This window comes from Bos indicus, chromosome 23 (assembly GCF_029378745.1).
Source record: "Bos indicus isolate NIAB-ARS_2022 breed Sahiwal x Tharparkar chromosome 23, NIAB-ARS_B.indTharparkar_mat_pri_1.0, whole genome shotgun sequence".
NCBI classification, from domain to species: Eukaryota; Metazoa; Chordata; class Mammalia; order Artiodactyla; family Bovidae; genus Bos; species Bos indicus.
In genome coordinates, this window is record NC_091782.1 from 26,816,205 (window position 1) to 26,839,722 (window position 23,518).

General features: G+C 40.8%; 1 protein-coding gene across 1 annotated transcript; it reads left to right on the forward strand.

The window, feature by feature from the left end:
- Positions 1 to 8,827: 8,827 nt before the first annotated feature.
- On the forward strand, positions 8,828 to 19,136 carry LOC139178971 (boLa class II histocompatibility antigen, DQB*0101 beta chain-like). The gene is made up of 5 exons (XM_070778134.1): positions 8,828 to 9,003; positions 9,475 to 9,741; positions 12,863 to 13,144; positions 15,708 to 15,818; positions 16,829 to 19,136. Exons 1-5 carry the CDS (start codon positions 8,895 to 8,897, stop codon positions 16,840 to 16,842), a joined length of 783 nt encoding a protein of 260 aa, XP_070634235.1. The 5' UTR covers positions 8,828 to 8,894; the 3' UTR covers positions 16,843 to 19,136.
- The last annotated feature ends 4,382 nt before the right edge of the window (positions 19,137 to 23,518 follow it).

The window sequence follows — 23,518 nt, forward strand, 5'->3', positions numbered from 1 at the left end:
CTATTCTGATTACTATAAAATTAGTCAAGAAAGATCAGATCAGATCAGTAGCTCAGTTGTGTCCGACTCTTTGCAACCCCATGAATCGCAGCATGCCAGGCCTCTCTGTCCATCACCAACTCCTGGAATTCACTCAGACTCACGTCCATGGAGTCAGTGATGCCATCCAACCATCTTATCCTCTGTCCTCCCATTCTCCTCCTGCCCCCAATCCCTCCCAGCATCAGAGTCTTTTCCAATGAGTCAACTCTTCGCATGAGGTGGCCAAAGTACTGGAGTTGCAGCTTTAGCATCATTCCTTCCAAAGAAATCCCAGGGCTGATCTCCTTCACAATGGACTGGTTGGATCTCCTTGCAGTTCAAGGGACTCTCAAGAGTCTTCTCCAACACCACAGTTCAAAAGCATCAATTCATTGGCACTCAGCTTTCTTTATAGTCCAACTCTCACATCCATACATGACTACTGGAAAAACCATAACCTTGACTAGATGGAACTTTGTTGGCAAATTAATGTTTCTGCTTTTTAGTATGCTGTTTAGGTTGGTCATAATTTTTCTTCCAAGGAGTAAGCGTCTTTCAATTTCATGGCTGCCCTCACCATCTGCAATGATTTTGGAGCACCCCCAAAATAAACTCTGCCACTGTTTCCATTGTTTCCCCATCTATTTGCCATGAAGTGATAGGACCAGATGAGATGATCTTCTTTTTCTGGATGTTGAGCTTTAAGCCAACTTTTTCACTGTCCTCTTTCACTTTCATCAAGAGGCCCTTTAGTTCTTCATTTTCTGCCATAAGGGTGGTGTCATCTGCACATCTGAGGTTGTTGCTATTTCTGCCAGCAATCTTGATTCCAGCTTGTGCTTCATCCAGCCCAGCGTTCCTCATGATGTACTCTGCATGTAAGTTAAATAAGCAGGGTGACAATATACAGCCTTGATGTACTCCTTTTCCTATTTGGAACCAGTCTGCTGGTCCATGTCCAGTTCTAACTGTTGCTTTCTGACCTGCATACAGATTTCTTAAGAGGCAGGTCAGGTGGTCTGGTATTCCCATCTCTTTCAGAATTTTCCACAGTTTATTGTGATCCACACAGTCAAAGCTTTGGCATAGTCAATAAAGCAGAAATAGATGTTTTTCTGGAATTCTCTTGCTTTTTCGATGATCCAGTGGATGTTAGCAATTTGATATCTGGTTCCTCTGCCTTTTCTAAAACCAGCTTGAACATCTGGAATTTCATGGTTCATGTATTGTTAAAACTTGGCTTGGAGAATTTTGAGCATTACTTTACTAGCGTGTGAGATGAGTGCAATTGTGTGGTAGTTTGAGCATTCTTTGGTATTGCCTTTCTTTTTCTTTTTTTTGTTGGGGGGTTTTAAATTACTGAACTAATCTATTACTAATTGGTTTTTCAAGTTTTCAATTCTTTCATGATTCAGACTTGGAAGGTTGTACATTCTAGAAATTTGTCCATTTTTCTATATTGTCCAATTCATTGGCATAAAATTGTAGTATTCTCTTATCATCCTGTATGTTCATGATGTCAGTCATAACATCTCCTCTTTCTTTTCTGATTTTACTTGAGGTCTCTCTCTTTCTCTATGAGACTAGCTAAAGGTTTTTCAGCTTTATTATTTCAAAGAAGTAGCTTTTAGTTTCATTGATCTTTCTATTTTCTTTTAGTCTCTATTTCTTTCTGCTCTGATCCTTGCTAGTTCCTTCCTTCTAGCAACTTTAAGCTTTGTTTACTCTTCTTTTTCTAGTTCCTTGAGGTATAAAGTTAGGTTGTTTATTTAGATTTTTATTGTTTCATGAGGTATGCAGTAAAAATGACTATTAACTTTATTCTTAAAACTTCTTCTTCTATACATTTTGGTATACTTTATTTCCAGGTTCATTTATTTGAAAGTTCTAAAAATTTCATTTTTGATTTCCTCTTTTATCCATTGGCTGTTTACTAGCATATTATTTAATCTCTACATATATGTGGTTTTTTCCCACATATATGTAATTGATTTCTAGCTTTATACCATTGTGACCAGCAAAAATGATTCATTTCTAACTGCTTTGTAGTGTCTCTGTTTCTTTCTTCAATTTTTTTTTTAATCAATTTTGATTCATGCCTTTCTTTAGTAGTATGCTTAAATTCATTTCTCTTTATCTTTTGTGTATTTACTATAAGTTCTTGCTTTATGGTTACTATGAAGCTTATATATAACAACTTACATTTGTAATAGCCTATTTAAATTTGATAAAAACATAAATCTGAATGTATTCCAAAGCTCTACCTTTTTATCCCCCTCATGTTTTATGTTTTTGTTGTGACATTTTACATCTTTTCATCTCTTGCTTCTCAACTAATAATTGTAGTTAGTAATATATATATATATTTTTTTTTTTTTTACTACTTTTGTCTTTTAATCTTTTTTGCTTTAGGAGTGATGAATCAACTACTTTTACTGTGTATTTGCCTTTACCATTGAGCCTTCACTTGTAAGTTTACACTTGTTTTCTTGTTACTAGTTAGCACCCATTGTTTTTAGCTTAAAGAAGGCCCTATATATATATATATATTTATTTTTTTTTTTTTCTTTTGGCAAGGCCAGTTTAGTTCTGATGAAATCCTTCAGCTTTCCTTGTCTGGAAAACTCTTTATAACTCTTTCAATCCTGAATTACAGTGGCCAGGTAGAGTATTCTTGGTTGAAAAATTTTTTTCTTTCAGTACTTTGAATGACCTTTCCCTTCTAGAAAGTGAAAGTGAAGTCGCTCAGTCGTGCCCAACTCTTTGCGACCCCATGGATAGTAGCCTGCACCAAGCTCCTCCATCCATGGGATTTTCAAGGCAAGAGTACTGGAGTGGGTTGCCATTTCCTTCTCTAGGGAATCTTCCCAACCCAGGGATTGAACCCAGGTCTCTCACATTGTAGACAGACACTTTACTGTCTGAGCCACCAGGGAAGTCCCTTCTAGAAAGTTAGTGCTAAAAAATCTGATTGTCTTATGGGGGCTACCTTTTATGTAATTTTTTTTTCTTGCTGCTTCTACGATTCTCTCCTTGTCTTTAACTTTTAACATTTTAATTATATGTGTTTTGAAATGGATCTCTTCCCAACCCAGGGATTGAACCCAGGTCTCCCATATTGCAGGCAGATTCTTTACCAGCTGAGCTACCAGGTAAGCCCACAGATTTGTTAAGATTAATTTATTTAAGCTACTAGCTTCCTGGATCTGGATGTCTATTTTTTTCTCCAGGTTTAAGAAATTTTTAGCTATTTTTTCTTCAAATAAAGTTTCTGTCCAGTTTTCTCTTTCTTCTCCTCCAGGGGTCCTAGAGGCAAATGTTAGTGCCTGAAATTGTCTTGTAAGTTCATTAAGCTGTCTTCACTGTTTTCCTTTTTTCTTCTTCTTTTGCTTCTCTGATTAGGGGAGTTGCTCTGGCCTTTCTCCCAGTTCACTGATTCTTTCCTCTGTTTCACCTGTTCTGCTGCTGAACCTCTTGTATGCATTTTTCAGCTTAGTTATTGTATTTCAGATCTGTGTGTTCTGTTTAATTTTCTTATACATATACTTTTATCTTTTTGTTGAAGTTCTTACTATATTCATCTATTTCACTCCCAAGTTTGTGAGTATCTTTTTTAAAAATGTATTTTAAGATATGAGAGTGTCCTTCCATATTTCTTGTAGGATTTTTTTTTTAAAGTGAGCATCATTTTTTTTTAATGAGATTTTTTTTCTTGTTCTTTCGCTTGGAACACATTCCTCTATTTCTTCATTTTGATTGACTTTCTGTATTGATTTCTATGCATCAGCTGAAATAGCCACCTCTTCCAGTCTTGAAGTGTTGGCCTTGCGTAGGACATGAACATTACAGCCATGTCATCACTTCACATAGAACAATCTCAGTTTATATTTATATTGGCTCTCAAATCCTTTTAAAATTACATTTTGTTTAGTCACGATTTTAGTATTTTAAGGGTGCTTTTGCTAATTTCTTTGGAGGAACAATTCATAAAATCTACAAAATTCAAGCAAAATGTTTTAAAACTATTTATAATGTTTATTCCAATCTATATTGAACATGTTAGTTGCTCAGTCATGTCTGACTTTTTGTGACCCCATCGACTGTCGAGACTCCTCTATCCATGGGATTTTCCAGGCAAGAATACCAGAGTGGGTTGCCATTCCTTTCTCCAGGGTATCTTCCTGACCCATGGATCTAACCCAAGTCTCCTTCATTGCAGGCAGATTCTTTACCATCTGAGCCACCAGGGAAGCCAATTTATATTAAAAACATTTAAAACAACTTCTGAAGTTATCTGTGACCTGTTTTCATTTTGTCTTTACAAATATATTTGATATAAAGCTTCATGGAAACTGGAGCTGTTTGTTGACAGAAAGAGTGGAGTTCTAGGGAGCAAGAGAATAGGCCTCCTTTGGGAGAGCAGGAGGGCTCCAGACATTTGGAGGTCTATGATTCTCAGGCCTCTGATACACTTCCAAATATGAACTTATGCAAACATCAGGAACAGAAAAAAATGAAAAGAGTTTAGGGTACATTAATTTTGGTAAATTTACCAAAGTGGTCATTGGTACATTGGTTCCTCTGTAAGATAGCTGTTGGTGGATTGGGTTCATCACATTAACCTAGATCCTTTTTGGATCACAGAAAGTAATCTATAGTCCCTCTGAAAAGGTCTCCTTCACACTGCTTCCAAGGCAGCTTCCTGAATGGAAAAGCATGTCATGGCACGCTGCTTCTTGAATTTCTTCTGTTTTTCTTGTTAAGCTGATGAAAATCCAGGCAACTTCTAATGGTACTATGATCAAAATTCACAGAGCATAGGTTCCTTGAATTCCACCCTGTAGTCATACCAAACCACAGGTTGTGAATGATCCCTGACTCCTCAGCTGCAGTCTTGCCAAACTTCTGTGTCTGCACTCAGGTGTGTATCTCTTTGCCTGGAATGATCACAGCCTATCTTCTAAGCCAACATTTCCTCTGGGAACTGCATTTTAAAAGCCTTTCTTTCAACCATGTCATGACCTCTACACCATTAATTCCCCATTTCATCATCTTGAAAAATTATTATTTATGAATTAATTCACAAATAATCATCACCTCCTAGGTCTGCGTTGCCAACTCTTTCCAAGAGAAGAGAAAATAGTTGAACCAATGGGTATCATTATCAGCTTGCAGTTTTAAATGTCCCCTGAACCTTGAACACTGCAGTCTTGTCTTTAGTCAGTAGTATCTGACATTTTCCTTAGTGGCTGTTGCAAAATTTTGTCTCGTTTATTTTTCCCATATGTTTCTCCCCTCCAATGTGTGGACTACTAGAAGGCAGGATCTATGTATTTTCATCTTTGGAACCCAGGACCTTAACTCTGGAGGTGTATAAAAATATTGGTAACTGACAGTAACCACCATCTGGGTCTGCTGGCTTTTGGGGAAGGAAGACAAAAGCCACTAGAGACCAAACCACGTAGAAGTGTCAGAGCTCAGACACAGGGGGACCCCTGACAATGAGGGCTAGGAAAGTAGGGCACTCAGGCATGTGGAGCAGGATGGGGTTTAGACGTTTGGAAGAAGCTACAATGAGGAGTGGCCAGTCCCTCTTTCTCTAAATCAAATCAAGATGTGTGACATACAACCCTGGACTCTCTGTCATTAACAATCTATGAAGTTCATAAGTTGCCTTCACTTTCTTCTTTCATCAATTTTTACTATATTCTGTTTTGCACTCATGTTTCCACATTTATGAGCCTGCTGAAAAGAAGACCAGGCTCTGAGATCTGAAATTATAGTTAAAATGGCAGTTTTCTGCAAGAGTAATCATGGGGTTCAGAGAGAGAAAATGCAGGGGATTCCTGATCAAATATGGCTAATGAGTTTTCTCCTGTCTTTATCTCCATAAAGAGGTAAGAGTTAGGGACCTGAAACCACAATGATTCCATCACCTGAACAGAAATGAGAAATAACAATACTTTGTTAATAACCTCAGGAAAGATGAACTGACAACTATTACATTAAAAACCAATGTACATGCACCTCACCATAGATTACAGTGCACATTTAGAAATTTTATCTGTTTTCATGAAGTGGTCCTGTGATGTGTGTGTTCCTTCTGCCAATGAGGTAAAACTAAGTTTTTTAGAACTGAAATGGCTTATACATGGTCACTCTGTTACTAATTTGACTCTTCCTTCAGATTCTGTAAAATGTGATTTTAAAGAGATAACTTTGTGTAAAGGGAAAGGACTTTATATATGTCATGGAAAATTCATGTAATGGATTACATCTAAGTGTTGATAGGGGACATATATGGGTAGCTTCACAAATATTTGGAAAAACAAGGTTAATGGCTTGAAAATTTTATATCAAAGGGAAATAATATTCTGAGAAGAAATAATTATAATTATATTACTACTGGCATTAAGGAGGTCATGGAACTTTTCATAATATACAACGAATGTTGCTTCCTGAATTGAATGCAGAATAGGGTCCTGGATGGCCCTTTTGGACAAGATAATTATTACTTTCACAGTTAACCCCACTGACCAAGTACAGATTCCAATGGATGCTGACCAAAGGAAATGATTTCTCCCTGAATTTTCACAAGGATGTAGTTCAAAGCTTTTATCTTTCACTTCAGGGGAACAGATGACGTACCATGAGTTTCCCTACAGCAACCCTCACCCATATCAATGACTGTTTCTTGATCCCTCCATCTACTCGTGTAGGATACACACCGCCTTATCCTAAGCTCTCTGACTCCACAGGGTGATTCAGCTAAATACCTGGAATCAGAATGTTGTCCATGTTGCTTCCTCTCAGGCCAAGTCAGCAGTGACTGCCCTGAGTAACTCAGCAGAGATAAGGACAAGGCCGAGAACTCTAGAACATTTAGAGAATGCTGTCTGGCTTGGGGAAGCAGTAGGTGAAGCCCAAACCACAGCCTTGCATGAGGTTTTAGCCAATCAGAAGAAGGATTTTAAGGTGACACTCTTGTTGCCAGTTGAAAATTCTGTGTGAGGAGGTCTGTGAGACTGGGTAATTCCCAGGTCTGAGGCAGACTTCACTGTACAGCCCCAGAACAGGGGGGAGGGAACTTCCATCTCATATCAGGAGGGAGGGGAAGGGCCAGAAGCCTCTGTTTATTCCAAGAGACCCTGAGGTGGGCCTGAGGAAACTGAGACACCTTCAGAATCCCTCTCTGACTATTCTTTATTGCCCCACAACCCAATTACTGGTCTGAGTTTGATGTTCCTTCTTTGTGTTTTCATCCCACCCTGGAAACCCTCCTTATTCTGGACCTACCTGTGTCCTGAGTGCACCACTGCAGGTGGAAGCCTAGTGACAATTTTTCAGTCTCAGGTGCTCTGGAGCCATGCACCTAATTCAGAATGTTGAAATAACTCATTACTTTCATGTGCAACTAAGGGAAACTTCTTGTTGTTGCCTCTTCCCTATTTCTTTTTACCTGGTAAACTCTTTACATTTTGCTTTAAGATCCTGTCCTCTATTTTGAAAGAAGAACCTAAAATTCAGGAGACAGAGATTAGAGGGAGAGATACTTATTGTCTTGTTCATATGTCAGGCATTGTTCTGATCGCTCTATGTCCATTTGAAACTGCCCCTAGTCATGGGTAAGAGAGGTCTAATAAATAAAATATTTATTTAATAAAACACCCTGATACTTCTGCCACTGAGATTTGATTCTTACGGCTGGCACAGCCCTCTAAGCATCTGTTCCCTCATCAACACTATTCAAGCCCCAGGAAATGCTTCTCCATAATTTTGCTTTCTGTCTTCAAAACCTAAGCTGACTATACCTTAATGCTGTTAATGTTAGTGGATTGTGCTTTTGCTGACAGATTGTTCAGGGGGAATTTGAGCAGTTGAAGACATTTTAAGAGAAAAGTCAACTTAACTTTTCAAATACTTTAACTCAATAAATGCACCAGATTCTCGAGTAATGAAAACAATCACTTGCCAGCAGGACTGACTGTCAATTAAAAAAAAAATGTCTTTGCTACATGGGATGTGGAATCCTAGGTCCCCAACCAGGGATAGAACCTATGCTTTCTGCAGTAGAAGGGCAGAGTCTTAACCACTGGACTGCCAGGGAAGTCTTGGTTGTCAATTTTTTTGCTTGTTTTCTTATTTCACATATTAACCTGATATTGCCAACAGTTACACATGACAACTGAAGAACATTCTACAATATTAAACAAGTCATATTACCCTTAGGTTTGTATATATGAAGGTTTAGATATAAAATGCATGAAACATGATTCACATTTTGTGGAGAAGTTTGAGGCAAAATGTTTCAGTATTTTGTTGACTCTCATAAAGCACATCCGTGGTAGAACTGCAGTTCAAAACCATTTATTTAAAGAATTCTGCTTTTCCCACCACAACTTAAGGCTCCTCAGGATGTTTGAAATAATAAACATGAACATCTCTGTGACAATAATTTTCTCTCTCTGAAATATGATTCCCATCTTTTCCCCCCTTATCCAAAATCCCAAGAACAATAGGTTTTAAATAAATATCAGAGATGTCTTGAATCATTTTTTCCTTTCATTTTTAAAACTCCTAAGGTATTCAATCTTCAGATCTTTTGTAACTGAGGGAAAATTTTCAGCCCAATCCAGCGTAATTTGATGAGGATACTGTGCCAAACATTAGATTAAGAACCTTCAAAAAAAAATATCTGCCTAGAGACAGATGAGGTACTTCAACCCCAGTGCTGATTGGTTCCTTTCCTAGGGACTCTCCAATCCTGCCATACTCGGGAGCTTTCATAGGCTTTTATTCTGTGAAGTGGGTTCACCAGCTCCACCAGGTTTGAGCTGTGTTGACTACCATTACTTGTTCCTTTTTTCTCTAATATGTCTGGGATGGTGGCTCTGCGGATCTCCAGAGGCCTTTGGACAGCAACTGTGATGGTGACACTGGTGGTGCTGAGCACCCCAGGGGCTGAGGGCAGAGACTCTCCAGGTAAGTGCTCCCTTGAGCCACTACTTTGGGGAGTAAGCTCCGAGGGACCCTTGGGGTGAGGTGTGATCACAGATAGTCTTTTATCACACATTTCCTCCCTTTGGGAATGAAGGCTATGTTACATTCTCATTTTCACCCTCTAAGGACAGGGTGAGGGAAATCCCCTCTCCCACAGGCGTAAGCCTCAGGATGTTATAGTGGGGAGGAGGAGACAAGTGTGTATCTACTACACGTGCCAAGACAAAGTGAGCATGGCTTTTTTTTCTTTAAGATATGATTTATCCAGAGAAGACACTTCATTCCTCCAAGACCTTGTCTGGACTCATTACTATGGGTTCCTGGGTTGGGGAAGTGTAGAGCAGCAGTGGTCTCTAGTCTCAGAATTTGAGTTTGAGGTTTATGGGCCTAGCTGGCAGTGGCTGACGTGGGACTGTGGGGCTGAGCCCTGACCGAGCGGCTGTCTCTCCGTAGAGGATTTCGTGTACCAGTTTATATACCAGTGTTACTTCACCAATGGGACAGAGCGGGTGCGGAGTGTGAAAAAACAGATCTACAACCGGCAAGAACACGTGCGATTCGACAGCGACGTGAACGAGTTCCGGGCGGTTTCCCCGCTGGGGCAGCGGGACGCCGAGTACTTCAATAGCCACGACTTCCTGAAGCAGACGCGGGCCGAGGTGGACACGGTGTGCAGACACAACTACCAACTGGAGCTCCTCACATCCTTGCAGCGGCGAGGTGAGTGCTGGCTGCCCTCGGGGGTAGCGGCTGTGAGGGGTGCGCCCTCCACCCTCCGAGACTCAGCGCGGGGAGGGGACCGGACCTCCGGGGCGGCGTCCCCAGGCCCACGGAGGGGACAGCGAGGCCTGGAGACCCGCGCGGAGAAGGAGGGAACCGAGGGCACCGTGGGGGGAATCGAAATTGGCTGCCCTGGAACTCTCTCCGCAGAGGCGGCCCGGCCTGCCTGGTGAGGGTCAACCCTCAGGGCCCTGTGTTGGGTGGTTGTTTCCACTAATTAAGCACATTCCCAACAGGTGCCTGACAGCTCAGCCTGGTGGAGTTAGGGCTGCTCCACAGGCGGGCTCTGTGTATTTTGCACATGTGTTACAATCATGAAATAATACATTTTTACTTTTTGGTTTCAGATAGTTATTCATCTTTATCTTGGTTTCTTAAATGGATGTCACTGTATCACTAGGCCTGGACCTCTTTCAGGCAAGGGATTGCCTTATTTATCCCTGAGTGCACGGTATTTGCGGAGCGGGCAATGGTACCCCATTCCAGTACTCTTGCCTGTAAAGTCCCATGGACGGAGGAGCCTGGTAGGCTGCAGTCCATGGGGTCGCGGGGAGTCGGACACGACTGAAGCGACTTCACTTTCGCTTTTCATTTTCATGCATTGGAGAAGGAAATGGCAACCCGCTCCAGTGTTCTTGCCTGGAGAGTCCTAGGGATCGGGGAGCCTGGTGGGCTGCCGTCTATGGGGTCGCACAGAGTCGGACTCTACTGAAGCGACTTAGCAGCAGCAGCAGCATGGTACTTGACGCACTGGCAGATACTATGAGTTCCATAAACCTTCGTTAAATTAACAAATAACTGTCCTGGGTTGCCCAAACACTTAGGCTCAAGAGAAAACAGGAAAGTAAATAGGGCCTTAAAAACTGACTTTATTATTTTTTACTATTTTGCTTAATGCTTTAAAGTAAACTGTTACTGACTTGGATCTTAACAATTTAGAATTTGTGAATGCAAAGCCTGAGGGTAAAAGTGTTTAGTAAAAATAAAAACAACACTTGAATGGTTTTGTAAGGCAAAGTTTTAATTTTTTAGAAAAGTTTAACAAATGGCATAATAGAGCTGAAGTTTGGGAGTAAATAAGTTAATTTCATTTAATTATTGAATAAAAATTGTTTCAGATTATATTGGCCTAAACCCTCCCCTGCTCCCCTCAAGATCCACGTCAAGGGTAGAGACATTCTGAAAGTGGATTATACCTGATGGATGAGCACCTACTTCTAGACAACTGTCTTACCAAACACTATCTATATTATGCCCCTTAAATTCACAGCAACCTTGTGTATTAACAATTAGCATCACCACTTTGTATATGCTAATATTGGTATATAATAACTGTTTAAGTAATTACAGTTATTCACTGTCTTGAAACCTTCCCCCAAACAAAACTGTTATCATGTTCTTTATCATGTGTTTATAGAGTCTGAAGCAAGCAAAGCCTTGTGAAAGCCAGTTATGATCAGAAGCAGCAATATGAGTCTGTTCCTGCCTATTTTCAATGTTGGTAGGGTAGGGCATTTGGAAGATTAAAAAGCTCACTGATTAACCCCTCTTCTGACCCCACTTTTATCTAAACATGTTCACATAACCTTATCTTACTTTTCACTCTCTTGCTTTCTTCTTCATCCTAATGCTGCCAAGTACATTGGTATATTTTCTCTATTTCAGTTCTTTTGCATAAAAATGATCCTAATGTTTTTACTCACAACCTGTTTGAGATAAGCAGATTTTATAGGCCTATATAGCTGATCATAACTTCAGTCAGAGCCCAGGAAGAGGAACCTGATTAAGAGTTAAAGTCAAAATAGAAGATGTGATTCTTTTCAGATGATGGCTTATGAGTGTCATGTAATTGTGGTGCCAAGACTGCCTGCTGACCTCAGAAAGTCTTAGTTAAATGTTCACATTACCTTCTTGTTAATCCAGACCAACTTCTGTAAGAATCTTACAATATTTTCTATAGAGAACATACATTATAATAATATCTGATTTCTGAAAAAGGCAGTTATTCTTAATAGCAAGGGAATGGAGTAGGGTTGGTGGCTCACTTGAATGTTGAAAGACAGTGGAAAAAAGAAAATGAGAATACATAATATATTATCAAATAAATAAAATATAATGAGATATTTACTCATATCTACAGATATTTACTCATATTTACAGATAGTTCACACTAAGAGAATGCGGGAGATGTGGTAAAATGACTGAAGAGGTAAAGCATCAGATGTGTAAAATATGTAAGGAGATATGTTATCTTTGACCATGAGTAGAAATCTGAAAAGATAAAGAAATCAAGACATTTACAAACCTTATTTTTTATCAGTGCTGTTTGTTTTCAAGTTTCCCATTCTTTTCCTTCAAAAATTATCAATTTTTGAAATAAATTTTTTTTTGATTGCAAGTTCTGTAAATTCAGGATCTATGGTCTATCTTTGGATTCCCAGTGCTTGTCAAATTTATATTTGTTGAATAGATGAATAAATGTCTGATTCTTTGCGACCCCATGGACAGTAGCCTGCACCATGCTCCTCCGTCCATGGGATTTTCTAGGCAAGAGTACTGGAGTGGGCTGCCATTTCCTTCTCCAGGGAATCTTCCCGATCCAGGGATCGAACCCAGGTCTCCTGCATTGTAGACAGACGTTTTGCCATCTGAGCCACCAGGGAAGTCCAAATGAATTAATGAATTAATCAAATAAAGCATATGTGGCATAAATGAAGTAGAGGAGAGGACAAGTTTAGGTTTATTATTTTTATTTAAAAATTTTTATGAATTTGGCCTGTATAATATAGCCATTTAAAATTTTAAAGTGCTTCACTTTTATCAATTGGTATAAACAGAGTAGCTCTCATAGAATGATTACAGTAATCTCTTGAGACTCTGAAAAGTAAACTGGATAATGTGTTTATTCAAGCTAATAAAGTGGCTTAGCTTGGATCAAATCCAAGACTTGGAACCTGGGGATTTTCCCATTCTGGTACAAAAGAAGGACTCTTCCCTGTGGGGAGACATGCTGTGTGGTCTCACGTCTCACTGTGTCTTTTCCTGTCTGTTCCTCCCTCAGTGGAACCTACAGTGACCATCTCCCCGTCCAGGACTGAGGCTCTAAACCACCACAACCTGCTGGTCTGCTCGGTGACGGATTTCTATCCAGGCCAGATCAAGGTTCGGTGGTTCCGGAATGACCAGGAGGAGACAGCTGGCGTTGTGTCCACACCTCTTATTAGAAATGGGGACTGGACCTTCCAGATCCTTGTAATGTTGGAAGTGACCCCTCAGCGAGGAGATGTCTACACCTGCCGCGTGGAGCACCCCAGCCTCCAGAGCCCCATCTCGGTGGAGTGGCGTAAGGGCACTTGGTTTCCTTTCATTGTGGGCCCTACAGGACAGGGGTGGGCAGAGTTTCCCTGGTTCGTCCCATCTCATCCCTTGTCCTTGGCATCATTACTGAAATCACAGGAGACAAGAGTGCTCATGCCTCACAGCAAGGGCCTCAGAAGAGCCTAGTCATATTGTCTTTCCAGATACAGGGAGCTCACTCTACACACCATGGCCTCAGAGCCCAGCCCTGGAACCTCTGCAGGATTGACCCTAGGTGAACTAGGGTCTAATTTAGAACTTAGGGTCTAAGGTTATGGAAGTGTCCCTGAGGAGCTAAGATACACTTTCCTCTTCTCCCACCTGTCCCCTGTGTCCAAGAATCTACTGGTTTATCCTTCCCCTAAGGGTGGTCAGAATGAAGAACTGGGTTCACCTGACACCTCCACCTCCTGTACTTCAGGCTTCTTAAGGGGTCACTAGACCATTCAGGTATGACCTAAATCAAATCCCTTATGATTATACAGTGGAAGTGAGAAATAGATTTAAGGGACTAGATCTGATAGACAGAGTGCTTGATGAACTATGGACGGAGGTTCCTGACATTGTACAGGAGACAGGGATCAAGACCATCCCCATGGAAAAGAAATGCAAAAAAGCCAAATGGCTGTCTGGGGAGGCCTTACAAATAGCTGTGAAAAGAAGAGAAGCGAAAAGCAAAGGAGAAAAGGAAAGATATAAGCATCTGAATGTAGAATTCCAAAGAATAGCAAGAAGAGATAAGAAAGCCTTCTTCAGTGATCAATGCAAAGAAATAGAGGAAAACAACAAAATGGGAAAGACTAGAGATCTCTTCAAGAAAATTCTAGATACCAAGGGAACATTTCATGCAAAGATGAGCTCGATAAAGGACAGAAATGGTATGGACCTAACAGAAGCAGAAGATATTAAGAAGACATGGCAAAAATACACAGAAGAACTGTACAAAAAAGATCTTCATGACCCAGATAATCACGATGGTGTGATCACTGACCTAGAGCCAGACATCCTGGAATGTGAAGTCAAGTGGGCCTTAGAAAGTATCACTATGAACAAAACTAGTGGAGGTGATGGAATTCCAGTTGAGCTATTTCCAATCCTGAAAGACGATGCTGTGAAAGTGCTGCACTCAATATGCCAGCAAATTTGGAAAACTCAGTGGCCACAGGACTGGAAAAGGTCCGTTTTGGCAATGCCAAAGAATGCTCAAACTACCGCACAATTGCATTCATCTCACATGCTAGTAAAGTAATGCTCAAAATTCTCCAAGCCAGGCTTCAGCAATACATGAACTGTGAATTTCCAGATGTTCAAGCTGGTTTTAGAAAAGGCAGAGGAACCAGAGATCAAATTGCCAACATCTGCTGGATCATGGAAAAAGCAAGAGAGTTCCAGAAAAACATCTATTTCTGCTTTATTGACTATGCCAAAGCCTTTGACTGTGTGGATCACAATAAACTATGGAAAATTCTGAAAGAGATGGGAATACCAGACCACCTGACCTACCTCTTGAGAAACCTATATGCAGGTCAGGAAACAACAGTTAGAACTGGACATGAAACAACAGACTGGTTCCAAATAGGAAAAGGAGTACGTCAAGGCTGTATATTGTCACCCTGCTTATTTAACTTCTATGCGGAGTACATCATGAGAAACGCTGGATTGGAAGAAACACAAGCTGGAATCAAGATTGCCAGGAGAAAAATCAATAACCTCAGATATGCAGATGACACCACTCTTATGGCAGAAAGTGAAGAGGAACTCAAAAGCCTCTTGATGAAAGTGAAAGTGGAGAGTGAAAAAGTTGGCTTAAAGTTCAGCATTCAGAAAACTAAGATCATGGCATCTGGTCCCATCACTTTATGGGAAATAGATGGGGAAACAGTGGAAACGGTGTCAGACTTTATTTTTGGGGCTCCAAAATCACTACAGATGGTGACTGCAGCCATGAAATTAAAAGACGCTACTCCTTGGAAGGAAAGTTATGACCAACCTAGATAGCATATTCAAAAGCAGAGACATTACTTTTCCAACAAAGGTCCATCTAGTCAAGGCTATGGTTTTTCCAGTGGTCATGTGTGGATGTGCGAGTTGGACTGTGAAGAAGGCTGAGCACTGAAGAATTGATGCTTTTGAACTGTGGAGTTGGAGAAGACTCTTGAGAGTCCCTTGGACTGCAAGGAGATCCAACCAGTCCATTCTGAAGGAGATCAGCCCTGGGTGTTCTTTGGAAGGAATGATGCTAAAGCTGCAACTCCAGTACTTTGGCCACCTTATGCGAAGAGTTGACTCATTGGAAAAGACTCTAATGCTGGGAAGGATTGGGGGCAGGAGGAAAAGGGGAGGACAGAGGATGAGATGGCTGGATGGCATCACCAACTCGATGGATGTGGGTTTGAGTAACTCCAGGAGTTGGTGATGGACAAGGAGGCCTGGCATGCTGCGATTCATGGGGTCACAAAGAGTCAGACACGACTGAGCGACTGAACTGAACTGAAGGGTTCACTGTGGAGTGTGGGTTCAAATGCTGACACTCAGGTTCTTCTTCCCAGGGGCACAGTCTGAGTCTGCCCAGAGCAAGATGCTGAGTGGTGTTGGGGGCTTCGTGCTGGGGCTGGTCTTCCTCGGCCTGGGCCTCATCGTCCATCACAGGAGCCAGAAGGGTAAGGAACTCTGGGGAAATGGGGAAGGCTGTTACTGAGATCCTCTCTTCAGGGAGGCTTCTGTCTCTGTATGTAGCTCTTTCCTCCTGATCAAGAAAGGAAGGAGGCAAGGCTGGGGGTGAGAGGAAATGGAAGAACTTAGGGACACATTGGAGTTTGATTTTACTGGTCAAAAGGTAGCCCTGCCACAGAGGTGACAGGTGGAATGTATTCTAGTATGTCCTTAGATTCCTTCATTTCCTCAGAGTCTCCTTTCCAAAAGCTTCTTCTTTTAAGAGGATCAGAGCACTGTTTTCCCTTTCTTCTAATGACAGTTTCATTTATTTTGGGAAATTTTTGCTGAGGCAGTTAAAGCCTTGTGGCCAATGGATAGGAAGGAAATAAATTTCCAATTAAGTTGCATATTTCATTTTCCTCTGGGGTGAGTGGGGCAGGTTCTGATTTAGTGGGGGTTTTGGGAACAGGTCAAGGAAGAAAGTGCCCAGGCACAGTGGTCTCGTTCATGGCCTGTTCCCTGCTATGGGATCAAGAGTTAGGGGAGAAGTTCACCCAGTTTCTATAGGAAGCTCCTGAGGTTGTTCCCCAGAATCAGTCCATAACTCTGGTGGCATCTTTCTGTAGAACTTGGAGGCAGAGCCACATCTTCATTGTAGACACCAGAATAATGCCCACTTTGGGCCCTGGGCTTGGTAGCTGCCGATAGTGTGCTTTTGTGTGACTGAAAGATGCTACATGTGGTGGAAAGAAGAAGTGTTATTATCTAATTTACTAAAAAAGATCGAAATATCAGTATTCCCCACAAGGATAACAGCTACTCCCTAGCCTCCCACACATCTGCCTCAGGCTGAAGTACTGTGTCCTCTTTAGCAGATTCACCTTTACACAGTTGTTAGGGGAGGTGATGATGACATGCCCCACACCTCAGCTTTCTCTGATGCTGCAGGAGCCTTGAGAGGAGGTGAAGGGCACCTCCCTCAGAATGCTGTGTGTGATCACTCTCTCTTCTACAGGGCTCGTGCACTGACTCCTGAGGATGCTTTGACGGGGATTGGTTCTGCTCTTCTGTAATAGCTGCCTGTTCTTGCCCAGAATTCTCAGCTGCCCATCAGCCTGTTCCTCTGAAATCAAATCCTACAGTGATTCTGACGCAGTCACCAGGTCACTTCCTGTGACTCCCTTCCCCTCCCTCTCCGCCCTGCCAGAGATCTGGTTGTGAAGCTGCTTTTTTCGCTGGCCCTGGAGTCACTGCCTGTGTGCTGCCAACAGTGTCTAATCAGACCCAACGGGATTTTTCTCTTTCCATTCTCCCTCCACAGACTGTTCAAGAGAAGGTCATTGAAACCATTACCTGGCCATAGAGTATACCATAATTAAACATAAATATGAGTTATCTATACCCTGAGGCTTCTTTTTGATTGCCTTTATACAAATCATAGTTTTTTAAAAAATTAGAATGTAATTGCTTTACAATGTTGCATTAGTTTCTGCTGTACAACCATGTGAATCAGCCATTGTATACATATATTTCTACCCTCTTGAGCCTAAATGTCTAAAAGGGAACCCTCTTACACTGTTGGTGAAAATGTAAATTGATATAGCCACAGTGGAGAAAAATATGGAGATTTCTTAAAAAACTAAACATAGAACGACCATATGACCCAGTAATCCCACTACTGGGCATATACCCTGAGAAAACCATAACTCCAAAAGACACATGTACCCCAGGGTTCATTGCAGCACTATTTACAAATAGTAAAAATTTGTAAATAGCCAAGAAAAATCATACATTTTTAATTGGGGTGTAATTGATACATAACATTATATTAGTTTCAGGTATATAACATGATAATTAAAATTAGTATAAATTGTAAAATGATCACAACTATAACATCATCAAGCAGAGGATGAAATAGTTTGGATGGCATCACTGACTCAATGGACATGAGTTTGAGCAAACTCCAGAAGATAGTGAAGGAGAGGGGAGCGTGACATGCTGTAGTCCGTGGAGTCGAAAGAGCTGGACACCGCTTAGTGACTGAACAACGACAATACATTGTCACAACTTACTTTTTGTGATGAGAACTTTTAGGAACTACTCTTTCAGCAACTTTCACGTATACAATACAGTATTATTAACTATAGTCAGCATGCTGTGCTTCGCATTCCCAGGACTTACCTATGTTATAACCAGAAGTTTGTACCTTTTGACCACCTTCATAATTTTGTCCACCCCACACCACCCTGGGCAACCACCAGTTGGTTCTCTTTATCTATGAGTTCCATTCTTTTAAGAGTCCATATAAACTAAATGAGATTATGTGATATTTGTCTTTCTCTGTCTATATTATTTTACTTAGCACAATGCCTTCAAGGTCCATCCATGCTATCACAAATGTCAAGATATCATTTTTATGGCTGAATAATGTTGCATTGTGTATGTATATACATATATATATATGGGTGCATATATTTTTTTGAAGTTAGTGTTTTTGTTTCCTTTGATAAAATACCTAGATGAGAAATTGCTGGATCATGTGGCAGTTTTTGAAGAACCATCATGCTGTTTTCAATAGCAACTGCATCAATTTATATGCTTACCTACTGTGCACAAAGGTTCACTTTTCTTTACACCCTAGTCAACATTTTGTTATTTCTTGTCTTTTTGATGATGGCCATTCTAACTGGTCTGAGGTGATATCTCTTTTAAAAAATTAGTTTTTTTAATCTTAAGATTTTACTTATCTGTTTTTGAAGTGATACCTTATTGTGGTTTTGATTTGCATTTCCCTGATGTTTATTGATGTTGAGCATCTTTCCATGTACCTGTTGGCCATCTGTATGTCTTCTTGGAGAAAATATCTATTCAGATCCTCTGCCCATTTTTTTTCTGACCACACTGTGCAGCTTGAAGGATCTCAGTTCCCCAACCAGGAATTGAACCTGGACTATGGTGGGCTACAGTCCATAGGTTCACAAAGAGCTGGACACAACTGAAGCGACTTAGCATGTGTGCATGGTAGTGAAAACCTGAAATCCTAACCACTGTTTCAGGGAACTCTCCCTCTGGCCATTTTAAAATCAGATTTTCTTTTTTTGCTTTTGAATTGTACAAAATTTTTATGTATTTTGGATATTAGCCTCTTAGCAAATATATAACTTGCAAATATTTTCTCCCATTCAGTAGATTATCTTTTCATTTTGTTGATAGTTTGCTGAAGAGAAACTTTTGGTTTGATGTAGTCTAACTTGTTTATTTTTGCTTTTGTTGCCTGCCTTTTGGTGTCAGATTAAAAAAATCTTTGCCATGACCAAGGTCAAGGAGCTTACAGCCTATGTTTATTCTAGGGGTTTCAAGGTTTCAGGTCTTATATTCAAGTCTTTAATTTATTTTGAGTTAATTTTTGTATATGGTGTAAAATAGTGTTTTAAATTTATTCTTTTCCATGTAGCTGTCCAGTTTTCCCAAAAACATATAATTGAAAAGACTTTTCTTTTCCCACTTTGATTTCTTGGCTCTTTTATCATAAACTTGTGTGTGAGTTTATTTTGGGGCTTTCTATTCTGTTCCATTGTTCTATATATCTGCTGTTTTTGCCAATACCATCCTAGTTTGATTACTATAGCTCTGAAATATAGTTTAAAATCAGGGAGTATGATACCTCCTGCTTTGTTCTTCTTTCTCAAGATTGCTTTGGCTGTTTGGGATCATTTGTGGTTCCACACAAATTTTTTTCTAGCTCTGTGCAAAATGCCCCTGGTATTTTGATAGTGTGTGTACTTAGTGGCTCAGTCATGTCCAACTCTTGTGACTCCATCAACTGTAGCCTTCCAGGCTCCTCTGTCCATGGGATTCTACAGGCAAAAATACTGGAGTGGGTTGCCATTTCCTTCTCTAGGGGATCTTCCCAATCCAGGAATTGAACCTGGGTCTCCTGCAGACTCTTTACTGACTGAGCTATGAGGGAAGCCTGGTCTAGTTGTAAAACAGTAATAATTGAGATCCTTCAACAGGCCAGAGTTTCCTGTCTTCCAAAGGATACTGTGGCCATTCAGTATCACAGAAGAAGATTAGGTGTGTCTTTTTGAATTCTGGAGATCGAACTTGTTCCAGTTTTTAAAATACATTTTAAAGAAGTGGTTCTGGAACTGCTAGCTCCCATCTGTAAGAGAGAAAAAAGCAGCATCCACAGCCATGGCTTTTTTCCACCAGAAGCGTCCTTCCCTGCTCTAGATAGGGGTGTAGACAGACTCTCCACCAAAGCTTTCATTCCCTGGTCAGACTTAGTCTGTCCCTTATTGAAACAGTCATCGTACACGTCCCTCCTGATTCTACCACCAAGGTGGGGTGGAGATGCACCAGGGGTAGACCTGATGGCATCCCAGATTGATTTCTAGTTCCTTACCACCAAGACCTTTGTTTTATTTGCCAGGGTAGTTTCCCAGAATGTTTCCCAGGCTAGGACTTCTGGGGAAGCATCCATCTTACGTGTGCTTGTGCACATTCCTGAGTAGAGTCCTGACTGCAGTAGAAATGGTGAATCATAAAGAGACAAACTACAACCAAGATGTCCCTTCTTAGTGTCACCACACTAGTATAGCAAAAGAGGTGGTGGAGGGTTGGCCAGCAAGGAAAAATTTATTTTTGTCCTCAAGCTATTAGGACCAATCCTTCCAGTTCATTCCCACAGATTCCACAAAAGAATATCTAAGGAGTTGAGACAAAAGCCACCAGAGAGCCCCCTCTGGCCCACTAAGAGCTAGTACTACCAAAAGAAGAAGCCCATTGCATTTCCAATCTGACCAGATCCTGGAATTCCTGATCTGTATCCTCAAAAACCTCATGGTCACCAGCAGTGGTTCTATCCATATAGACAGGAGACACAGCCATGACACTCACTCACTTTCAGGTCACTAGCTCCTGAGGCAGGCAGCCAAGAGAGTAACCTCTAGCCTGAGAGATGTTCCTGGAGCTAGAGTGTGTGCTACATATGTGCTCCTAGTAACTTTCTAGCAAGGCTTGCCTAGTCTAGCAAGCTAAGCGCTTCCATACAAGGGATCTAAGTAAAAGTACATGGTAACAGCATAGATCACAAGTCCCTTGAAAGTCTATGATCCGACAGATTAGGTTAGTAGTTCTAATTCCCCATGCAATTACGAAATGGTCAAAGAGACCAGGAAAGGGTGACCAAGAAAGGGAAGTTCAGTCCACATGCTTTGCCCATTTCTGGTTGCTACCCTCACAGGGACCTTGGGTGTCTCTTGGTATTGGCTGGTTGGTATAAAGCCCCGACAAGGCTTCCCTTTTGGGGGCTGCCTTCAGTCATTACGAGGCACAGTGAAACTGCAGAGCAGGACTGGCTCATCACTAGCTTCGCACAGGGCGTGTCATTCATTCACACAAGCACACCATAGATTTAGTAAAGTAAAGCAGAAAACGTGCCTACTGAGAAAGCAGATAGGCTAGAGCTGTGAGTGTTATTATATTGTCATGAAGATCCCGGACGAGCCCCCAAGATGATACCTTACAGTTAAGAATGTCGGATTCGTGATCTCTGAAGAAGAGTTAACTTTGGGACCAGAGATCAGGCATGATCATGCAAAAGCTTTTGTATAGCAGAGTTCTATTAAAGTGAAAAGGGACAGAGAACGCTTCTGATATAGACGTCAGAAGAGGGATGGAGAGTACCCGTATTTTGATAGAGGTTGCATTAAATCTGTAGATTGTCTTGGGTAGTGTGGTTATTTTAACAATATTAGTTCTTCCAATCCATCACCATGTTATATTTTTTCCATTTGTTTGTGTTATCTTCAAGTTCTTTCATCAGTGTCTTATACCTTTTAGAGTATGAGTCTTTTATCTCCTTGGTGAGATTTATTCATAGGTATCTTATTCTTTATAATACAATTGTAAATGAGATTGTTCTTATTTCTATTTCTGACTGTTAGTGTATGTAAATACAACAGATTTCTGTATACTAATTTTGTATCTATAACTTGCTGAATTATTTATTTTTCTAATAGTTTTTTGGTGGTGTCTTCATGATATATAGGATCATGTTGTCTGCAAACAGTGCTTCTTCCGTTCCAACTGGATTCTTTTTCTTTCTTTCTTTGTCTGATTGCTATGGTTAGGACTTCTAATACTATGTTGAATAAAAGTGGCTGGAGTTGTCAACCTTGTTTTGTTCCTGATCATAATGGAAATGCTTTTGACCTTTCAATGTTGAGTTAGATGTTGGCTGTGGGTTTGTCATATATGGCCTTTATTATCTTACAATATGAACCCTCTACACCCATTTTTTTGAGAGTTTTTATCATAAATCAGTGTTGATTTTTTTTATCATAAATCAGTGTTCATATTGTAAGATAATAAAGGTCATATATGACTGGAAAATTCTTCAAGAGATGGGAATACCAGACCATCTGACCTGCCTCTTGAGAAACCTGTATGCAGGTCAGGAAACAACAGTTACGACTGGACATGGAACAACAGACTGGTTCCAAATAGGAAAAGGAGTATGTCAAGGCTGTATATTGTCACCCTGCTTATTTAACTTATAAGCAGAGTACATCATGAAAAACACTGGGCTGGATGTAGCACAAGCTGGAATCAAGATTGCCAGGAGAAATACCAATAACCTCAGATATGCAGATGACACCATCCTTATGGCAGAAAGTGAAGAAGAACTAAAGAGACTCTTGATGAAAAAGAAAGAGGAGAATGAAAAAGTTGGCTTAAAGCTCAACATTCAGAAAACTAAGATCATGGCATCGGGTCCCATCATTTCATGGCAAATAGATGGGGAAACAGTGGCTAACTTTATTTTTGGGGGGCTCCCAAATCACTGCAGATGGTGATTGCAGCCATGAAATTAAAAGGCGCTTACTCCTTGGAAGGAAAGTTATGCCCAACCTAGACAGCATAATAAAAAGCAGAGACATTGCTTTGTCAACAAAGGTCCGTCTAGTCAAGGCTATAGTTTTTCCAGTAGTCATGTATGGATGTGAGAGTTGGACTATAAAGAAAGCTGAGTGCTGAAGAATTGATGCTTTTGAACTGAAGTGTTGGAGAAGACTCTTGAGAATCCCTTGGACTGCAAGGAGGTCCAACCAGTTCATCCTAAAGGAGATCAGTCCTGGGTGTTCGTTGGAAGGGCTGATATTGAAGCTGAAACTCCAATACTTTGGCCACCTGATGCAGAGAGCTGACTCATTTGAAGAGACCCTGATGCTGGGAAAGATTGAGGAGAGGAGGAGAAGGGGACAACAGAGGATCAGATGGCTGGATGGCATCACCAACTCGATGGACATGAGTTTGAGTGAACTCCAGGATTTGGTGATGGACAGGAAGGCCTGATGTGCTGTGATTCATGGGGTCGCAAAGAGTTGAACATGACTGAGCAACTGAACTGAACTGAGTGTTGAATTTTGTCAAAAACTTTTTCTGCATCTATTGAGATAACCATATGTTTTTTTCTTCCTCAATTTATTAATGAGGCATATCATATTGATTGATTTGCAGATGTTGGGTCTTGCAGTCACAAAATCCAGGGCACCAGATGAGTGTAAGAGCTCCCTTCTGAGAGCTACTGGCACTCTAGAACATGGCAGAGGAGACTGAAATAATAGTGCCACCCTCCAAATTTTCTGGAAAGGGTTACAGTAAGCCTTTAGATGTGTGTTTAATTACAAGTCTGCCC